The 20,868-nt window shown below is 47.0% G+C and overlaps 1 protein-coding gene across 2 annotated transcripts in view; it reads right to left on the bottom strand.

The window, feature by feature from the left end:
- Window positions 1–15,371, bottom strand: part of ATRN (attractin) — a 159,788-nt gene extending 144,417 nt beyond the window's left edge. Inside the window, exon 1 of one of the 2 annotated variants that reach the window (XM_064448827.1) lies at window positions 14,954–15,369. In XM_064448827.1, the coding sequence (XP_064304897.1) occupies window positions 14,954–15,303 (350 nt within the window). In that variant the 5' untranslated portion in view covers window positions 15,304–15,369. Of the gene's footprint in view, window positions 1–14,953 lie in introns of both variants that reach the window. The other variant, XM_064448828.1, reaches the window with a different exon arrangement.
- Between the last annotated feature and the right edge of the window lie 5,497 nt (window positions 15,372–20,868).

The following is a 20,868-nucleotide window of genomic DNA, read 5'->3' on the forward strand; positions in this document are numbered from 1 at the left end:
CCGTACCCAGCGACGTCATAAGTTACATCATAAGTGCACATCTGTGCGCTCTACCCAGGTCATGAACGAAAATATGACATCAGGTTCCAGCTCCAACTTCTGATCAAACGCATACTCCCCTTTTAAACGCCACCTGTTTAACACCTCATCAACCGCTACCCTTCGATACCGGCCATTTGAGAAGGCGCCTGATTAATTTTATGTCACTAGAAATGACAGAACAGAAGATTAACCTGATTGTCAGCTTCCTCCAGTTTTCCTGGCTACCGCACCAGAGGTGAAAAGTTCTTCCTACATCACGTAGCGTAGCCCAGCTTCTCGATTTCAATAATACTCCAGGTGACATTGAATCAAACGGGCTTCCAAAGACCACATGACATTTATCTGTTACAGATGCTTTCATCCTAAACGATGCTTAAAACACATCCCCCCACACACAGATATATCATTAGCGCTCTTGCCAAAGATGTATTTTGTTTAAAATAGCCTCGCTTACAAATGGCAAACCTAGCTGGCAATTTCTGCCTGTCTCCAATCATTCTTTCCTTTAACCCGCCCCGAAGCCCTGTTTGCTCTCAAGGTCAGATTGATGGGTCTGTGGATGCACAGATCATCTTCCCCACAACTTTTTTTTTTTTAAATAGACACCACACATCACTATTCCACAGTCCAAAGACTCAACTAACGTTACTTTCTATAATCAGCTCTTCACCCTCACTATTTTTAAAACTGCTCTTAAAAAGATTATGAGTACACCTGCCCAAGGGCAAAATTTGATTATAATTACACGGAGAAAAGATTTTAAAAGTGAATTAAGGATAGAGAGGATGTGGCACAACTTCTGAAAACAGAACCAAAGCATCAAGATAAAAACAGTAGCAGTGAAAAAGGCAGAAAATTTATATCTGAACCAGTGAACGTGAATCCCATCGGTACAAATAATCAAGACAACGTACAACATGGACTATTTTAGGGGGAACACAATCCAAATGTTATGACTAGGACTCCTACGTCCTCCCTCAGCACAAATAAGTAATACGATCTGCATCCATATGTGCCACGTTCTCATTTCGAGCGCTCAGGATGAGCTCAGCAGTTTAACAGTCAACTTCGGAAAGGACTCCGCATTCTCCAACACGCTGGTGTGGAAAACAGCTCTCCGAGACCAGTTTTAGATTGACAGCTAGGACTCTGATTTGCATCAGTAGTCTGACAACGCCCCAGCCTCAGCCAACAAGAGCAGCGAAGTACGTACTTGTACTGAATCAGTTAGACATCAAAGCAGTTAATCGGTTCGTAAATCAATCCTGTAATTCTATCCTGCATTAATTCACCTGGAGAGGGAAGCGTGCTACACCCTTCTGAACTGAAACTTCATGGAAAACACGGGGAAGAAGTCAAGGTCCAAAGCACGACTGTGTAAGAAAAAAAATTTTAAAAACCCCAAACGGATGGGCAGAGATTTCTCTTCCCCGTTTTCAATCCCGTTGCAATTTGCTGCCATGAGTTTGCCATCAACACCCCCGGGAAGCAAAGACAGCGGAGAAGCACGCTGCACTCTCTTTGGCTTCACCTGCACACGCTAAGCTCCTGCAGAGATACTTCTGAAGATGGCTGGGAGTAAGGCTGAAGGTGGCGTATTGGCATCAGCTGTCCTTAGTCACCCGAAGGACTCGGCGCCTACGTTAGCGTGGTCGCCTCCCATGCAGTCTATGGACAGCATTCCTCGAAAGGCAACTCCTAACTTCTTACTTATATTTTTAGCTCCTGAGCAGGGTTTAATTTCAAAATACAACACGTGAAAAGGTTGGGTTTAGTTTACTCTACATGTAAGCAAATGTCCTAAACAATACCTTAAAGATACATTTGCTGGCTGTGATATTTTATTGTACAATCAGTAAGAGCTTTGCTAACAAGATTAGGATGACATGATACATAATACACTTCACATTATATATACATATATATATATATCTCAAAACTACTTTGGACGACTATTTCACATTGCTGACCCGGTCCTCTCTTCTCCTCAGATCCATCACTTAAATAAGCATTATATATTAAGGAACATCAAGTGACCTGCACATTCATTACTTCAATTCCACACCTAGGTAACTGTACAGCTTTACCTACACTACACGCGGTTCACACCTAAGAGGCGCAGAGGTAACTGCCAAAAGAACATCCCAGCAAGAAAATTTAGAAGCTTACCACTCCTACTATTTTCACTCCACACTAAAGTTACAGCAAGACAAGACTAATTAGGGCCAAGGTTTTCCAGAGTTTGTTTTGAAAGACCTTTCCGTATATTCAAGAGCTAACAATGAACATGTACAACCAAGGGAAAAACTCATAAAAAGATTCTTTGCTACAGAGTGATTTCCAATCCGAGTCATTAGCAGAAAGGAGAACCTCTGTCAAAATGCCAGACAGTCACTGCACAGATATATATGTGTGTGTGTGTGTGTAGAGAGATATAGATATATATACATACACACACACACTTAACCCCGTTAAAATTATAGCTATCAGGGGTTTTTTATTTAATTGGAGATTAAAGGCAATAACAAGTTGTGCCAAGTTACAGTCCTGACCTGCTGTAAATCTTTAGCCCATCAACAGCCCAGGCTCCCGAAGGGCTTCGGCCGCACAGTCTGTTCATTAGGCACAGCACTTGTACCGCTCCTATCACAGGCGTGAATTAGAAGAACTTAAGTCTCCACAATACCTTCTGGCCTCAAAATGAGTGCCTTTTTTTTTTCCTTCAGATATGTCAGATCCCAGAGAAGTCATTCATAGCGGTTTATCTCATCCAGTATCAATGGATAGTGGCCTTCATCCAGCTACTCTTAATTTTTCAGTGTGAATTTGTGCTTCTGGCCACACCATTCACAACACTTATGTTACAAGACAACACAGGAATCAGCAATTCCAGTTCTGTCTACAGTGTCCTGTAAGTCTTCCTAAACCTGAACCGTAAGATCTCCTTTGGTGGATGACAGGAGTTCGCCTATTTACTGACCTTGCTACAGAAAAGCAAGACAGCCTTGATGCCCAGAGAGGACCCCATGAACCGTAGCCATGAAATGCTCAGGTTTTTGCAAACTTGCTGATGTCCATCATAATTTTAAATCAATAGGAAATGTATAAAAATTTAAAGTATAAACAGAAATCAATGGACACATAACAGAGTTGCCTCCTACAGAATTTCTTCTTCAAATCTACAGGTGAAAGCAAGGAATCCCTTTCCAAGAGCTGCCTTCTCCTGTTCTCCAGCCTCAACAGAGGGAAAACTAAACCTCTTTTTCTGGTAATGCTACAGAATCAGAGGAGGGGGAAGCTCACTCCATACAACCACTTCCAAACTGCAGTGGCTCTGCAAAGCAACAGGGCAGAATGCCCTTCCCTCCTCCTCACACAGGGTGTAAAGAGTGGCTCTCAAATCCTTCTTCAAGAGATCACAGAAACACAGCTGCTTCCTAGAAGGCTGCATAAAGCCTACACGTAGCGAAAGATCTCGGGACTGAGGGGGAACACAGAGGTTGGAAGATGGGAACGGCAGAAGTATTTGCATCACACCAGTTGCGCATGCCCCGAGTGCCATGGCACAGCCTATGTTTTTACACCAGAAAAAGATGCATGAAGTTACATCAACCCACAAAAAAGGGAAAACCTCCCTCCACCTTCCCAGAAAGAAGCTCCAGCCCAGCCCAGCCATAGCGACTTGCTCCGGAGGCTGCTCCTCGTTCTCTGTGGGACACCACCACCAGCAGCGATGAGGTCCTGCAAGGTCTCACCAGCTTTCACGAGCCTCATGGTAAAATACAGCTCACCACAGTTCACTGCTTGAGGAGGCCTGGTATACAATTTTACAGGGTAAGGCACTATACCTTCATGTCCACACTCACGTTTGACCCTGTTTCTGTCCTATCTGCCTTGAGATGCTGAAAAACCAGTGGGTTTTAGGAGGATCCTTCAGCACGATGTCTCATCTCACGCATACTCTCATACATACACATCTTGCACTGAAAACAAGCAAACTTGAGGCACAGAAGATATTCTGAGGCCTTGACCAGCTTTGATCGGATCACACGATTTTCACGGTGATTTTTTTTTTTTTAATTTTAATTCCACATGACAAATTCCTGTCAGCACCGGATAGAGACATTAAGATCACATTTAAACTTCATCACTTTCAACACACAATATCCTTTTTCATAAGCCTCAGTGAAGATGATTTAGGCATATTTATAGTAACGTTACCCACATTTCTTCTGTAGGACAGATTTATCCTCAGAATAGACAAGTTGGATACCATTTGCCATGAAAAGCTGCCACTAAAGTATGGCTTCTAAACCCCCCAATTCCTGCGTAAACAGCATCATCATTAAACCATCTTTAAAACGGATAAATAACTTGTCCTTCTTTCATAGACAGGGAAACCGAACCAAGGAGATTAGATGATGAACCATACTTCAGTTTGATTCCTACAAGTTGCGTGGTCACTGATTTCAAGGCAATCGCACCCGGCGAACGCTAAGGCTACTCCCCACGCCTTTTCTGAAGTAAAGCACAAACTGATACGGTGGTACTTCAGAGTTTTGGCAGAGCTGAAGGCGGGGAAAAACAGGAGCAGCGATGCCGGCTGTGATACCGTCCTTTTCTTGCAGAGGAGACGCTCCCACAACTTACAGCGATGTAAAACCTGAGTATCTTTGCTTAGAAAGACATTACCGGGAAACACAGACAAAGAAGAAAAGCTGCTCTCTACCTCCAAGCCACCAGAACACGTCACACCTCCCTTCCCGCCAGCATTAAGCAAGGGGAACCCACATTTTCTTATCCATAAGCCTTGTTACAGCTCACAGTAACCAAGGACCTGCAGATAGTTCAGTTTGTGCAGCCATCCACCGCCCTTCCTCGACCCCCGGGCTGGCACAAGCGCACCGCTGGAGCTCTCCCTCTCCGCTCGGGCCGGGTTCCCACCCCCGGCCCCGAGGCTGCCGTGCCTGCCAGCCGAGGATGCGCGCAGCCACCCAGCGCCGGGGCTCAGGCAGAACCGGAGAGCGGAAAACAAACCGCTTCGGTCGCAACTCCAGACGCGTTTCGGAAGGAATGACCTGCACGTTTTATCAAACCAACCAGCGTGCCAACCTTGGGCAGTTCGCCATTTATTCACCCCCCTCACCCTTCCAGGACTGACACCCCCTTACCCCCTTCTCTGTTCTTCCTTAGGTGCCACTAGAAAAGTTACAGGCTATAAACTCGCTACAGCTTTTCCAACTGGATCACACATTCCTGTTTTCCACCAGAAATCCGACTCCCCATCCTCTCACATTCAACCACCAAACCTGCACAGAAGTTGTTAGTGTGCCATTCGCATTAGGGAATTATGGGGGTACTGAGGCAGCATTTGCCTGCCGTCCCAGAAATCCTCAACAGTTCAGGTTACTGAGAATAGCTGCAAATCATCCAAGAATTACTATTTTAACGTTATGATTTACAACGCTCCGAGTTGTCTTTGGGCTCACCATATAAATCCAAATAAAACAAGTTAACAGAATATCACCGATATCCACTAAGACGACAAAAGTATTTCCAGCAACATTAGAAAGGATGTTTTAGAAAACATGTGCATAGGCGGGAAGTCAAGTTCTGTTTTTGACTTTGAACTATTTCAACACCTCCTCAAAATGATTCATCCTCCAAAAGTTGAACGAGGGCATGTTTAAACACCCATTACCATTCCCAAAACGAAAAACACTGACTTTAAAGAATCGCTGCAACCTGCGCTTGTGGGAAACAGACACTGACTGACCCAGATTTAAAGATCTGCCTGTTATGTGTTTGAATGCAATAAATCAATCAGTTAACAAAAGTGCACTAACATACTGTCAAGCAAGCAGGCAGCAACTATAAATAAACGCATCTGGAAACAGAGTGTATCTTGTCCAACAATATGTTTCTACAAAAATAAAAGGAACTGACCCTACAATTATGCCTCATCCTAATCTCCATTTGAAAAAAATATAAACATCATGAGATTTTTCTTGTCCCAGAACCATCAGTGACCTCGAAAGTAATCACTTCCCAACAGATTATTTGGAATTCAGTACTTCTCTTCCAGCGGACCAGCAACGTCGATGTCTGCTCATAATTCGGATGGAGTAGAAGATTTCTTTTCTAGCAGCACGGAAGTCCTCGACGGGAAATAACGCAGGAGTTTTCCCTGAATTTTGTCTTGCAACGCTGACGGCACAGTCAGCGCTTCAGCCCCTTCCTACTTTGCGTCTCGGGTCTTGCAATGGGTAGAAATTTTCTTCTTGGCATCACCTTTGCTGATTCCGCACAAGATCAAAGTATGCAACCAGGCCAGGCATTGGAGATACAAAGCTCTGAAATAGCTATAAAATTCACGTGACCCTCTCCCCTCTGCATGAATAGGGTATCAGTCCTGTAAATTAATCATTAAACAGGCAGGTGCACAACTTTGGCAGGAAACACGCTGCACATAGCTACAAAAAACCTTCGCAAAGCCATCTCGAAAAGTTTATTTTAGAAGAACTCAAACATGTGCTCGATCGTAGCAAGCAATGAAATCCAAAAATTGTTCACAGGGTGAACATCAATCATAGATTTTCTCCGGATAAGGCAATTAAATTCAAAATATCTGGCAACAGAGCCGCAATACTAACACTTGGAGCATTACAAAACTGTGAAAGGAAGGATATAATGACACACGCACAAAGACATCGGGGGGGAAAAAAACCCCAAACCACTCAATGCACAGCTATACATTACACCCGCAGCAACTCGCCACAGCTAAATGTGCTGGAGGTATAATTTTTTTTTCATAGCAATACCAATGTCTGTTAAAAACAGCAGGGATGAAAACTACCGCAGCTTTAAAAGCAGATTAATTGAAGACATAGTCATTCTTTCACTTCACAATGAAATAATGTTAAATCCAACTCTAAATTTTCTGAATGGAAAAAATAGCTCTCATCTTCTGTATTTGGGTTCCTAAAAGGAGTTTACAAAAAATGCTAATTCATCTGTGCCGAGCTTCTTATAGTTCGAGCAGACAAGCACCACCTTGGAGACGGGTATTAAATTTTCATGCAATACAAACACTGACTAATAAGAAAGCCTTCAAAAGGGTGTTTTCCGAACGTAGCCTTCCTTATTTTGGATCCTTTCAGATTACAGAAACTAGCAAAACACCCCCAAGGTTTCTGAAAAAAAACAAAACAAAACAGGAAATAGAAAGAGAAGACAAATAACAGAAAAACTGGGATTTTCACAGCTGCGTCCGTACACCCTGCGTTAGCCTCCACAGAAAGCCGAGCAGCACTGACTAATGGTAAGAGACATTATGGATAGTTTTCCCCCACGACAGGACACGTAACACCCTGTACCTACACAAAGCGACAACCCCTACTTGAATTTTTGTGACAAGCAACGAGCACATCCAAGATGAGTGTCTGTATACAGCAGAACAACTTCTTCCGCAGCTACAAGCTCAGCAGGCATGGCGGGGGGGGGGGCGGGGGGGCGTAAAAAAAAAATAAATAGGTAGTTTACACAGTGGAAAACCCTTGGTTGGAAAGCCCAGACCACCTCCGCTACCATGATCTCCCTTGCACCGGCTTCATTCCGCTTCTGCGCTTTCAGAGAACTGAAAATACTGAATCTGACAATACTGCAGGGATACCTGGTTTACCAAATTAAGCCGCAATCAGTACGAGGAACGTTAACTAGATCCTGGGGTGTCCTCGAAGTATTTCATACAACCGACATTCAGAGATCAGCTGCCCTTCTTTAGCACGAACAGCTCAGCCAATCAGTTAAACATTTAAATTCTTTGTCACACGAGATGCTATCAGCCCAAACCACTGACTCCATCTTCTTTCAAACATTATTCTCAAAATCCCCCACTATTCTGAGGTACCCAGTTTAGCTCAGCAGGTTTTCACACGAAGCCCTGCCCTGCGTGCAGCGAAGGTCTCTTACCAACCCCAACGATTTCACTACTCTGCAACCAGCACAGAGCCCTTCCGTTCTGAGAATCCCACGGGTTTCAGGTTCTACAAGCCAAGACCGTGCCCTGAATCATATGCATGAAACCCTCGCAGCAACCTGCATCTCTATCAGATAAATATTTATTTTAAGCAAAGGGAGGGAAGGGTATCAGCGACAGTCTCAAGTAGACTCTAAAGGAAGTCCACGTGGATCAGCCACAGACAAAGCGAGGGAACAAAAGCAGGAAACAAAGAGCAAACATCATTACTGGTTCAATGTTTCGGCGACTAAATGAGTATTTGATTCAAAGCAAAGAGAAAAAAAATTTTTTTGAAGGCAAAATTTGATTCCGAGCAAGCACAAAAGCAACTTATCATCGCTGTTCTGGCTGTAAAATTGACCACCAAGTTTTCCAGCCCTGCTTTCAAGACGCTGCCGTGGTTACACAGGCAGGTGTTAGCACGTGGCCGTGCAAGAACAAAGTACTGTAATAAAATTGTTGCAGTCCTCCTTCGGGTGAATTCCAGTTTGGAGTGCCTCGCTCCTCCTCCACCAAAACCACTCTACCTACAAAATGACATAATTCTCAGCCCCACCTTCTGCATTTTTTTACTGTATCTTTTCACTCTGCTTTCGAAGATGGGATTTAAGAGCTCCTAAAGAACAACTGGCTGACAACACGTTGAGTGCAAGGGAAAAAAGCAAAGCTCTACCAGATTAAGAAGCTAACTCCAAGTGCTGTGCTTCAAACAGGAAAAAAATTCTTCAAGGAAACCAGCTGTTTAAGAAAAGAGCACCTGAGGGCCTCTTAAATTAATGCAATAATACAACAGTTTGGTCAGAAGCAGCATTATCTCAATATAGAGAGGATTTTCAGCGTGGATCTTCATAGACACGTTAGGCGCAGTAAGTTCATGGTTTTAAAATTGATTGCTCACGAAAGCTTCAGAGGAACAAGCCAGGAAAGTGAAATTCACCACATATATTCCAAATGTTATTTAACTTTATCAGGACACACGATAAAAGCGTTGCTGGTCCTATTTCTTTTGAAAGCTTAAAAAAAAAAAAAAGCCGTTTCCGTGAAAGCAGTGCTAACCTCAGCCATTTGTTGGGATTTCAATAGAAGTCATTTATGTTAAATGTAAATTGACTAAGATGGCAGCGAACACCCGGGTGGACGTGAGCTTATTTTGGATCCAGAATGAAAGAAGCAACCGAGATTGTGAAATAATGGAAAAATCTAGAACAGTGTCAGACAACTTCTGCTGAAGTGACTCAGGCAGCTATTCCCTGATATTCAAACAGACATAGAGAAGCGAGACAGGAATGTCTTCCCTGACGACCACTGCAGGAAAGGCAACATTCGCAATCACGTCTCAGGCAGTGATATGTTCCTGCAACTGGCAGGTGGAGGAACATGATCCTCTACCTGCACCGTTGCCGGAGGTCCCAACGCTCCGACGTGCTTAGCAAGAAGACAGCAGCTGGACGCTTACTCCTCTCCCTCACAAGCTGAACAGTGAGCTGTTCAATAATTCCAATAACTAGTGCTCCAACGGTGAAGAGGTTTGATGTGCACGAAGCAGGGCTGACAGGAAGGATCTAGCGCCCGCGCTGCACTGTCTTACTGTTCTGAATTTTCCACTATTGACTCCTTTCTATAAAGCAGACTGAAAAGCAACGATAAGAACTGAGCTTCTTGCGAACATTAACAAAACCTCACGCAAGGCAAATATTTATGCTGGCTATTCAGTGCAAGGCAAAAAGCGTCGAACATCTCAGATATTTCAAAAATATTGAATTACTTCACAGATGGATTTTTGTTCTTAAAACAGCCCCAGTAAAATATGAGACTGTCCAATAAAACAATGAAAGTAACAATAAAAGTGAGAATTAGGATGAAATGTCAGCCACGAGCATGTCTCTCAATGAACAGGCCATCTAAATACATATATAGATAGAAATACAGACATACATATTTAAACAGGTATACACACACCTCCTAGCAATATTATAAATCCAGAGATGGAAATAATGCCTCCAAGAACGAAATAAAAGCATATGAAGGTTCTTTTCTCCCCAGTGGATTCTTTAAAATTGATAATGCTTAAGTATTTCCTCCTTGAATAGCTTATTCTTTTATTACCAGTGCACAACATTTGAGCGAGCCTTTCACACAGCAACATGGAAGAGAAAATCATATTAAAGCACGATAATGGACTAATGAAAAGAGAGAAACAGGATGGGGATCAGGCACAAATGCAGCACCCAAATCTAATTTGAGCACTTAAACTGATTTGATTCAAATTGCCAACATCCTCAGATATATTAAGTAGTTTCCTGACCTTCCTAGAGCTTTAAACTGCATCAGGTAGCTTTTTTAAGACAATGGTTTTCTATGTTAGCTTTTGACCAAAAGTTCCCCTTTATTTAAGAATGGGGACTGTGATAGTTCTTTGCCAGATAGGCACTCTCTGCGGTTATGATTTACCCAAATCTTCTAGAGAGGAAATTCCCCTTCACTGTAATATTCTTCGGCCAAGGACACTGCATTACCACCAACTCCTTAATACGTTCAATCAGCAGCCCATAACTGCCTCCATTAAATTAATAAAAAGGTAGTTTAAAAGATACACTCTAATCTTTTATTATTCCCTTCCAACCGTCGTGTTGCATTGCTAAGCACTGCTTAGCATCTTCCATCTCCCACCTCAAAAATAAAAATAAAAATAAAAACCCAATATTACCATGAAAGGACAACCAGTCCCTTTTCCCTTTACCCACAAAAAACAGTTCTCTGGAATCATTTGGTACTGCATTATACAGTCACAAATACAGTCTGGTCGTATTTTCAGCTACAATCATACATCAAGTTGCCCATCAGCGTGCCTATACACACAATCCTCATACAATTACTGTTCCAGAAGGCAAGCACTGTCCTAAATTTGTTTATCCAAACCTCTACGATCAATGGCCAATACATCTATGTAAACTAGCGGTCATTTCTTAACCTGTGCTTTACCTCCCTCGGCAGCCCTCGTCTGTCTGCTGATCAGCAGCTGAAACAATCCAATTTAAGCAAGAGAAGAGGTTGTGTCACTGAGCTATGGGAAGCGCTTTGAAGAGCCTGTGGTCTCAGAGCTTGCAGCATCCTTCTGACTGTACAACACCCAACACTGAAAGTTCACGCTCGAGTTTGGCGCTCCTGAGCTTCCGCTGCTCGAAAACGCTCTCTCCAGCATCCTGCTGCAGCTCTGCGACTGGGAGGCTTCCCAGCCCTCCCAGCAGTAGTCCTCTCCTGCCCGGATCACGGCAGCTTAGAGCCACTGGCCTGCAGCAGACTCCAGCTGGCACAGAAGCCCACGGGAGGTTTGTACAGAAATAGAAAACACCGGTGCATCAGGCATGTCCTATATTTTCTATTTCAGTTTCCTTGAAAAACCAAGATCTTTATCTTTAACGAATTCAAGCGGCTGGTTCCACATCTCAAAAAAAGGAGCATCACCTGAAGTCCTTCATAACTCCATCACCTACCCTACCAAGAGCACCACGGATCTGTGCAGGGGCCAGTGTTTTCTCAGCAGCCATCCCTACAACCAGGAACGATCACTAACAAAACCACGTGCACGCACGCTTCTACTATGCCCTTTTCTTTTCAAGAAGTCACAGCACACCACACCCATGTGAAAAACCCCCACGCATCCACGCTAGAACAGTAACACACCACGCATCATCTCCCCTTCCGCAGTTTGGGTGAAACAAGAAAGAAAACTTTCCACCCCACGTTTGTTACCTGCGTTTCTAACCGCGATCTAAATAAACAGACTTTCCTAATGAAGGCGGTAAGTAGGATATTAGCGGGCTGCAACGCGAAGCTGCGACGTTCGCTCTTCGCTGCTACCGCAGGAAGGTGTGAGGGATTAGTAGGTCAGCGAAGCACAAGTTGTATCATGACAAACCCGGCGTTCAACATAAACAAAAAAGTCAAGGCCACAAATATAGTCATCGTACACATCTAGATAAGGACCGGAAGGTTAACATACCGAATTTAATTACATCTCTCACTCAAGCAGATAAGCATGTGGAATATACCACACTTACAAAATAATTTTCACCTGTCTTCCTATTTCCCGTTTGTACCTACGGCCTCTAATAACACGCCAAGGCTTTTAAAGCCAAGCTCTTGACAGCCCCGCACCAAAAACTAAAAACCCTGCAGTGCCATTTCTGACAGGAGACAGAGTAAACCCAAAGGCATGTGAAAGTTGTGACTGCAAAGCTCTAAACATCGCTAAAAACACTTGTTTGCGCTTCTCAGAGTTCAAAGTTTATAAACATTATTTAGCCGTTTATAAACGGCTAAGTAAAACATCTGGAAAGAAAAACATACATTATATTTTTTAGTCAAAACTTTAGACCGGAATTATATGTGAAAAAGACACAAGAAGCTTTACCAAAACAGACAAGAGGCTAAAAAAAAAAGCCATTACCAGTGGATATATACCAATTCTTTTGCTATTCAGCAGTACCAGTTTTGCCATCCAGAAAAGCCCCTCTGCCCTTAACCAAACCAGGTCCCCCTAAAATGACCAATAACCTAAACCGCTCAAGGTGGCTACCTCGCAACGCTCTCTCCCAGCCAGAAGAAAATTCTTAACGTGACAGTGGTAAAAACATTAAAAAGGAAGCATTCGACTTCCAGGGCTCACCTAGCCTAGCATGGCTGCCACACAAACCCCTTTCAAACTAGCTGCATCACACCCCCATCTACAGACTGTCAAAATATACAAATAAAAAAATAGAAACCTCAACTCCTAAAGCACGCAAAGTGTTTTTCCTCCATGAGTTCGGCTTACACAGACGGCTCCCCTTCCCCCAGCAAGGAGCGTTGTTAAGGGTGGTTGGTACTTTTCAGGCGCAGCTCCCCAAGAAAGCAATCGCTGCCTAGAAAATTCACCCTTTTTACATTTCCTTCCTTTCCAGGAACGACCCCTGCATGGGGAATTCACCCAACGCATGCAGACACACAGGCTGCCTCTCTCGCTGATAAAACCAAAGCAGGTAACCATCTTACAGAAACCTCATCCACTGAAAACAGAGAAGCCAGGGTGCATTTCCAGCCTATTCCCATGAAGATTTCCCATTTCTCATCCTATGGGATAGGCTCTAGACACACAACCCAACTGAGTATCCCATCACCACCAGAACCGGCCTCAGCACTGCAGGCAACGTGCTTTCCAGGACTGCACAGCCCAAAGATCACCTGTGCAGCCACCCCTCACCCCCCAACACACAAATATGCACACAGCCTGGACAAGCGCAGAGCCGGGGGGTCGCCGTCCCTCTGCCCAGAACCACTCTTGAGCCTTTTTTTCCCCTCAAAGAGGCAGGACTCTCACACCACCCCCCGTCCTGTTCAATCCCCTCCAGCTGCCCAGATCTGGCCTTGTCCCCCAGCAAACCCAGGAGCTTCCCTCCACCAGGCTCTTATTCCCACTGCCCCTCCCCAAGAGCCAGCACCACTGCTGCACGCACCCCTCTGCCCCACGAGCTGACCCTCCCCACGTGCCAGCTGCCCCCCCTTAGGACGCTGCTTCTCTCCCCTGTGCATATCTCTCCCGAATGCACCCTTAACCAACACCTGCTTACGCTACCTGCCAAGATGAGCTTGCTTAAACCCCACCAAACACCCCTATTGCCTCCACCCAGCCCTAACACCCACTTGCACGCCCTTCCTCTCCCACTCCAACCCGCTCCCAGCCGGATCCAGTCCCCCATCTGCACGCCAGTCTCTCTCCCATGTCTGCCCTTGCCCAGGAACCGGCCCCCCACCCTGCTGTCCTCTAGCCCAGGCACCCACTCCTCAACACCAGCCACCTCCGCACACAAAACCAGCCCTCGTTCACCCACCACCCTTCAGACTTCTACCTACGCGGCCCCCAAACCCACCTCTGCGGCCCCCAATACGACCCCCTCCCCAATCTCCCCCACCTTTCCCTTCTCTCCAGACCTATTCTCATCCCATCGACTCCCAGGCTCAGCCCTGCGCAGTCCATTGCGCCCAGACCCACACCCACCCGGTGCCCTACACCCACACCCCTGCGCCTGCACAGCCACAGCCCCTCACACCCACAACGGATCCCCAGTTACCCCCGTACAACCCCAGCAACCAACACCCAAACCACCGTCCCCTCAGAGGCACTTCTTTGCCGTACAAACACCCTGTACTCACCAACCGCTGCTTCCACGCCAAGCGCTGCTGGCGGGGGGCACCCGACACCCACACCCCGTTACTCGCAGACCCTCTCTGTGCAGCCCCAACCGCTTACACCCCAGATCTGGCCTTGTACACGCTGGCACCCACGCTCCTGTCACCCCCTAAGCCTGCTCCCTCGCAGCCACATCCCTGTGGCTCCCAGACACACACACACACCCCCCAAATCCCTGTTGTTCCCCCACCCAGCTCCCACCAGCCCTTAGCACCCACACCCCCCCTGGAACAGCCCCTCACGCCCGCACCCCTGTTCCCCTCAGACTTGTCCCCACATAAACTCAACCGGGGACACCCAAACCTCTATTGTCCCCCTCAACACGCTGCCACCCCGCCCTTACCCCTGCACCCTTACCGCCACGCAGATGTGCCCCTCGCACCCATGCCTCCCCCCCCCAAGACTCACCCCTGGGCAGCCTCACCCCCGGAGACTCCCACCCCTTTTTGGAACCCCAAAACCCTGAACCCCAACCCTTCTCGCACCCCCCTCCCTGTTGCCCCCGAGTGTCCCCCGAACCGGGGACACCAGGCCCCGGCTATCCCCGCACACCCATCCCTCCGCGCCGTCCCGTACCCCCCACCGGCCCCTCGCACCCACGGCCATATTGTCGCCGACCGGGGACCCGCAGAGGCCCCCCCCTCCCGTTTCAGGGGACCCACCTGAAGCGCCCCCCGCAGTGCTGGCACTGGTCGCCCACCCAGCCGGGCTGACACTCGCACTGCCCGCTGGCCGGCTGGCACCGCCCGCCGTTAGCGCACGGCTTGTCGCATTCCTTCACCGCCACCGTCTCCTCCTCCTCAGCGGCGGCGGCAGCGGCGGGCCCCAACCCCGGTAACGCCGGCATTAACAACAGCAGCAAAGCCAACAACAACCGCCGCGGCGGCGGCGGCCTCCCGCTCCTCCAAGCCGGGCCCCGCCGCACCGCGCGCTCCCGCGCCATCTGACGACGACAACGACGACGCCGACTCCGGGAGGGGCGGGCGGGGGGCGGCGGGACAACGCGGACCATCCGCCGCCGCGGCGGCGCCTCCCGGGACGGTGGCCGGTGAGGGCGGGGGGGTGGGGGCTTCCGCCGCTCCCGCTACGGTGGCCGCGAAGGGCGGGAAGGAGACGGAGGGAGGAACGCGCAGCAGCCAGGCGGCGCCGCCGGGCCGCGGCCGATGACGTCACCCGCACGCCGGCCACTGGCAGCGGGTTTCCCCTCCTCCTGCCAGCGAGTCGGGTGGCGGGGGGCTGGGTAGAGCGGCCCCGCGCCGGGCGCTTCTGCCGCCCGAGGAGCATAGAGCGGGGTGTTTCCCGCCACGCTGGGGGTGTCGCCGTACCCCCCCTCCCCGGTTGTCCCGGGGGGTAAAAGACCCGTCAGAGGGTTACACCCCCCGCCACAAAACCGTCCCTAAAGCAGCAGGGCGGGGGGAGGGGGGGGGAGCAGGGAGGCCTCGGTGAGGGCGGCACTGAGGCATGTGGGAGGCCTCGAGGGTGAAAGTGAGGGAAAATATGGGAAAAAAGCACTGAGTTTGGAGGTTTTTTTGTTTAAATGATGGATCTTGCTTAGTTTGTGACAGGGTCTTCCACCTGTGTGTGGGCAGGGGCTTGCCGTGAGGAGAGGGGTGTCCCGTCCACGGGCGTCTCCACGCGGGGCTGAGGCCATGGGAGGGGATGCTGCGTTAGGCGCTGGAAGCGGGAGCAGCTGAAGAGGGAGTTGTTTGTGCTCAGGTTGTGCTTTGGGGTTTTCCAACCGCCGGTTTGGTTAGTGCTGAGATCTGCTGTGGTTGGGTCTGGCTTAAGCAAAGTAAATAGTCTGCTGTTCATGCAAGAATTACAGTGGCACAAAAAAACCAAGCGTGGGACATCTGTCATCGCTTGGTAGCAAAGGTTTCCTCTTTAAAATTGGGAATATGCATCTGTCTTATTATTTGATTCTGTAAGCAAGAAAACAGGGATCTGCAAAAATGAATACCTTCCTACCCTGGAAAACAAGTTAAGCTAATGCTCTCCAAGGATTTTTAGGCCTTAATTTTTAAGAGCAAAGGACTGAGGGAGAAGAATTGCAGAGGTTAAATCTCTGGTCCTTTCCTGAGTTTGTGGGCAGAGCAGCAGAGTGTTCTCTATAGATGCTAGCAAAGATGCCACTTGCAGCAGGAAGGGTGGAGCAGAAACACAGATGCCATTCGAAATGATCAGACCTTTCATTTTCGGTGGGGTGAAGAAGGAGTGAGAAAGTTGACAGTGTTGGAGTTCTTGGGTAAACGTTGCTTTTGGCCTGTCTCCATTAATCTGACTGGAGTTACTCAAGTAGTTAATTTAAAACCTTGTTTCAAATGTGGAAGGATGTCAACAGCTGAGGAATATTGTTATTTTTATTTTAAATAAAAGGTGAAAAAAGATACTATTCACATTTTTTCCAATAAAAAAGTGTGACCGGTCTTTAGGTACAGTAATACAAAGACGGACAACAGACTGCATGGAAATAGCCAACTCACCATATTTAAATAGTTCATTTTTTATTTAGAAATCAAAATATTAGTTACTTGTCTGAGCTGCAGGAGGTTCTTCAGTCAGAACCTCGTGATTTCTAGGTGAGTTACCATGGAGGGTGCTGAGCAGATAGAAAAGAAACCATCTAAAGACCAGTTTGGGTCTTTTTGTCAGTCAAGCCTCTGTCAACAAAACCATTGTTCATGTATTTTGCCTTCTCTGCTTGAGGCCCCAAGCAGGAAAATGAAGTCTTGCATTCAGTTTAAAAATGTTGTGCTGGGCTGACCTGTTACGGGGAACCAAAAAGATGCGAGAGATGAGAAATAGGTTACGAATACCTTCTAGGCTACCCAGAGGTGGAGGCGCAGGGAGGGTATTCCTATATACATATATATATTCCTGGGACACAAACAACTGCCACCATGCCCTGAACCTGCCGATTCAGGTACCATCCGCTGCCGTTATCCAAGGTGCTGCCAGCAAAAGCCAGCCTGGCTCTGAGACTCGCCCAGCTCAGGGCATAGCCAGCGCGTGACGATGCTCTCTGGATCGTCCTCGCTGCGTCACACAGGTGCTGCCAGCACACCTTGCTCCCGCCAGCTCAAGCCAAAGGGCTCCCAACGGTGGAAACTTCTCTGGCACGGCTCCTGTACCGCCTGCGCTAGTTAAATATTACCAGCTCAGGCCTGAGGTTGGCATCTGCTGTCAAATATCACCTCCATCCTCTGCTTTGTCTCTCCCCACATCTATTTGTATTCGCTTGCAGTTACCAGAGACAACAATACTTGTATTTTCACAACACCTGCTCTCCCCTTGTCTTGCCAAACGTAGCCAGTTGTTGCACAAGAGGTTGAAAGCAAAAACATTGGTTAACATGGTGAGAATAAACTTGGAGAAACTGTTCCCATCCTGGACTTCCGTTGAACTCCTCCGCGTCAGTGTCAGACTTGAAGAAGCTCGCTCACTTAACAATCTGAGTGGGGTTTTTTTCCAGCTAGGTGGAAAAACACAAGACGCCACCTCTCCTTATATGTCTCCCCACCCTTTTTCCGACAATTTTTCCCTAACATTTCCTCAGATCTGTGTTTTTTTATCAAGCAAACTTTAACTCCTTTAAATGAAGAGTTAAGAAACTCATCCAGCAAATGAGAGTCGGGAGAGAGAGTTCTCCCACCGTGACAAGTTAGTAGTGCAGCTAATAGAGCATTCACCAGCTGCCGGTGGCCAATCTCGAATACTTTAGAGAAGACTAACATCCGTGAATGTTGCACAATAGAAGAAATCCTTTCCTGACCTTGTTAGGGATCACACTGCGCCCCGTTGCTGTCTGCATGAAACATTAACTGTGGGAGATCATTACTGGTAAATTAAGTTTAATCTGTTCATTTTTAACATGCAAAGAATGTTCAAAAATACCTTTTTGTCTGTTTGTTTTTATTAGCAGGCAACTTTCCAACATGAAAATACGCTTTGGAAGGGGAGGAGTTGGGTTAGCCCAGAGTGCAAGCTAGGCTATTTTTATTTCGGAAAACAGAAATATTTCATAATAGATGCACTAGAATGATTAAAACACCCTTTCCTGGAAACAGGCGCAGCAGGACAATGGTGTTTTTGCTAAACCGCACGAAGCGGGGGGATTGTGGTGAGGGATGGAAGAGTCCCGGGTATCACCGCTAAAAAACAAAATCGGAGCAGCATTTCAGTGACTCTCCCACAGCTTTGTGCAGCACGTGCAATCAAAAAATAATGAAGCAAGAATTTCCTTGATTTTATGCAAGGCTACAATGAGCAGGTACCAGCACTGAATTATGGTCGGAGTGAGACGCTACACTTGCCTCTTTTCCCTCTTGCTGCCAAACTTTTATGACCCTGTATGTTGTCGTTATAAGTGCAATTGAGCGCATATTTACTCAGCACATATTTGCTCAGTATTTAAGTCAAGTTTCTACCCTCTTCATAGGCCCAATGACAGGATAGCCAGAGATGCTAATTAATGAATTGGCCTCTGGGGTGAAATTACGTCCTCATTAAGAAGACTCCTATTGATATTAATAAGGTCAGAACATCATTGCTGACGGCTGAGTCACGGCTGAGCTGGGTATCACGGATGCGTAAACAATGGAGCTGCCCTGGGAAGCTGGTTGCTTGGTCTGTTTATCTGCACGACTCAAAATGGATCAAGCCATGGTGATATCTGGGGTCAAAAATCACATGAAGCCATAACCATAACGCTGCATTATACAAGCTTTTTTTGCTTCTATTGAGATGAGCTGTTTCACAGGAACCCTAAACGCTACCAATAACTCCCTTCCCAAGGGCCTGGAAGCAGCTATTTCCAGTTAGCTCATAACCCAGCATCGCCTGTTTTGCTGTTCCTCACCCGACCTGCTGTTTCCACCCATTGCAACCTCTGCCCATGTTCCCAAACCCTCAGCAGCTCCCAGCCCTGTCCCTTCTAGTGGAGGTCCTTCCAGCTGCTCTGCTTGTATCCAGACAACACGGGGTCGTCTGGCTCCAGCAGCATGTCCTTGCTCCATATCCAAAACATCCTCCTCATTCTACAAACAGCGAGAGGAAGAAAAAGGATATCATCCTGCCAAACAGCACTGAGATCATCCTTTGCACCCCAACAGAAATTCCTCGCCTTTCTGGGCTGAAGAGAACAGCAAGAAATAAATACCTGCTATTGCAAAAAGCAGCTCACATGTAGTGCTAAAGCCTTTCTCACTAAATACAACTTCAGGCCAAGCAACTGAAATGACTCAAAACAAAAACCTGTTTGCCCCAAAGCTCCTCTTCCCTTGGTGCTTCGCCTCTGCAGCGCCGGTGAAGTCTGAGCCTGAACAGGATCGGCCCCAGACCGAAATATATTCATATATTGAGATGGTGCTCGGTTGCTGTCTGGGGAAATGTGTGGGCCAACCCCACGCTTAACAACTCTCTGTGATCTTCCTTCAAAACACTCTCTGGGTCGTTTGAAGGGCTTGCTTCAGGTTGTTGGTTTTTTTTCCTTTCCAGAATTCAGCCTTCCTGCAAACACCTCACCCGTGTTTTCTTTTGGTTTCTGTGATCATTCCCCAGACCTCACGCTGGCACAAGTCCTCCCTCTCTCATGCAAATAAGGAGCTTTCCCACCGAAGGTCCCCAGCTGATACAAGTGTCAGAACAGCAGGAGTGAGCACAGAAACCCTCTATTTTCCACCCACCCACCTGGAAATCCTGCCGTGAGGATGTCTGACAACACACATCCAATTATTAAGCACATTTAGGCATAAACTCGGAGTTTGCTAGAGGTCTGCTTTCACCTCTCTTTTTCCTTCGTTTCGATTCGGACGTAATGACCAAAGGTCCTTCGAAAATATGCTTAATAAGGAACGAAATATAATAACTAAAGTGCTGCCAGGAACAAAGGTCTGATTGGTGACGACGAATAGCTGAAAAATACCTGCATCTGCACAGTTGCTTTAGACCTTTCATTTTTAGGGTAGGGGGAAACTAGTAATAAAACTTTATTGGAACTGTAGGAATTACGAGAGAAAAGAAGAACATTGCGCCCTTCCAAAGCTGCTGTGGCAACGGTGGTTAGTGAGCCGGTAACTACCCCCCACGGACCTGGGTTGTAACACCGGTCCCTGCGCAGAGCCCTGCCAGAGCTCTAGTCGTTACAAATGTAATGACCTTGGACTTACAGCTAATTCAAAAGAAACACTATTTCATCCTGTACGATTCTGTACAGGCTGTTGGATCGATGCCGGTTCAGCAAAAAGCAGCGCGGTGGCCGAGTTACTCGCAGTATACTCGCTCTGCTTCTGTTTTTCTCATAGATTTTCTATTTCCAGGTCGTGTCTTGAAAGAGCTTTATGGAAATGTTTGACCCGTATATCTCCATCTGATTTTAGTGGGAAGATGCGCAGGCTCTGAAGACCAACATCAGATTGCCTCAAGCTGGGTAACTATGAAAACGGAGTGTCTGTTTGGGAAAATGTTCATGTGTATAGACAGGGACTAAAGTTAGGTCCAAACCTGGAAAGTGTGGCTCCCAGCCCAGAGCCATAATCTCTGTAAAGCCACTCCTCTGGAATCCTGGCATATTTTGAGA

This window comes from Phalacrocorax carbo, chromosome 4, assembly GCF_963921805.1.
Source record: "Phalacrocorax carbo chromosome 4, bPhaCar2.1, whole genome shotgun sequence".
In the NCBI taxonomy this organism is placed as follows: Eukaryota; Metazoa; Chordata; class Aves; order Suliformes; family Phalacrocoracidae; genus Phalacrocorax; species Phalacrocorax carbo.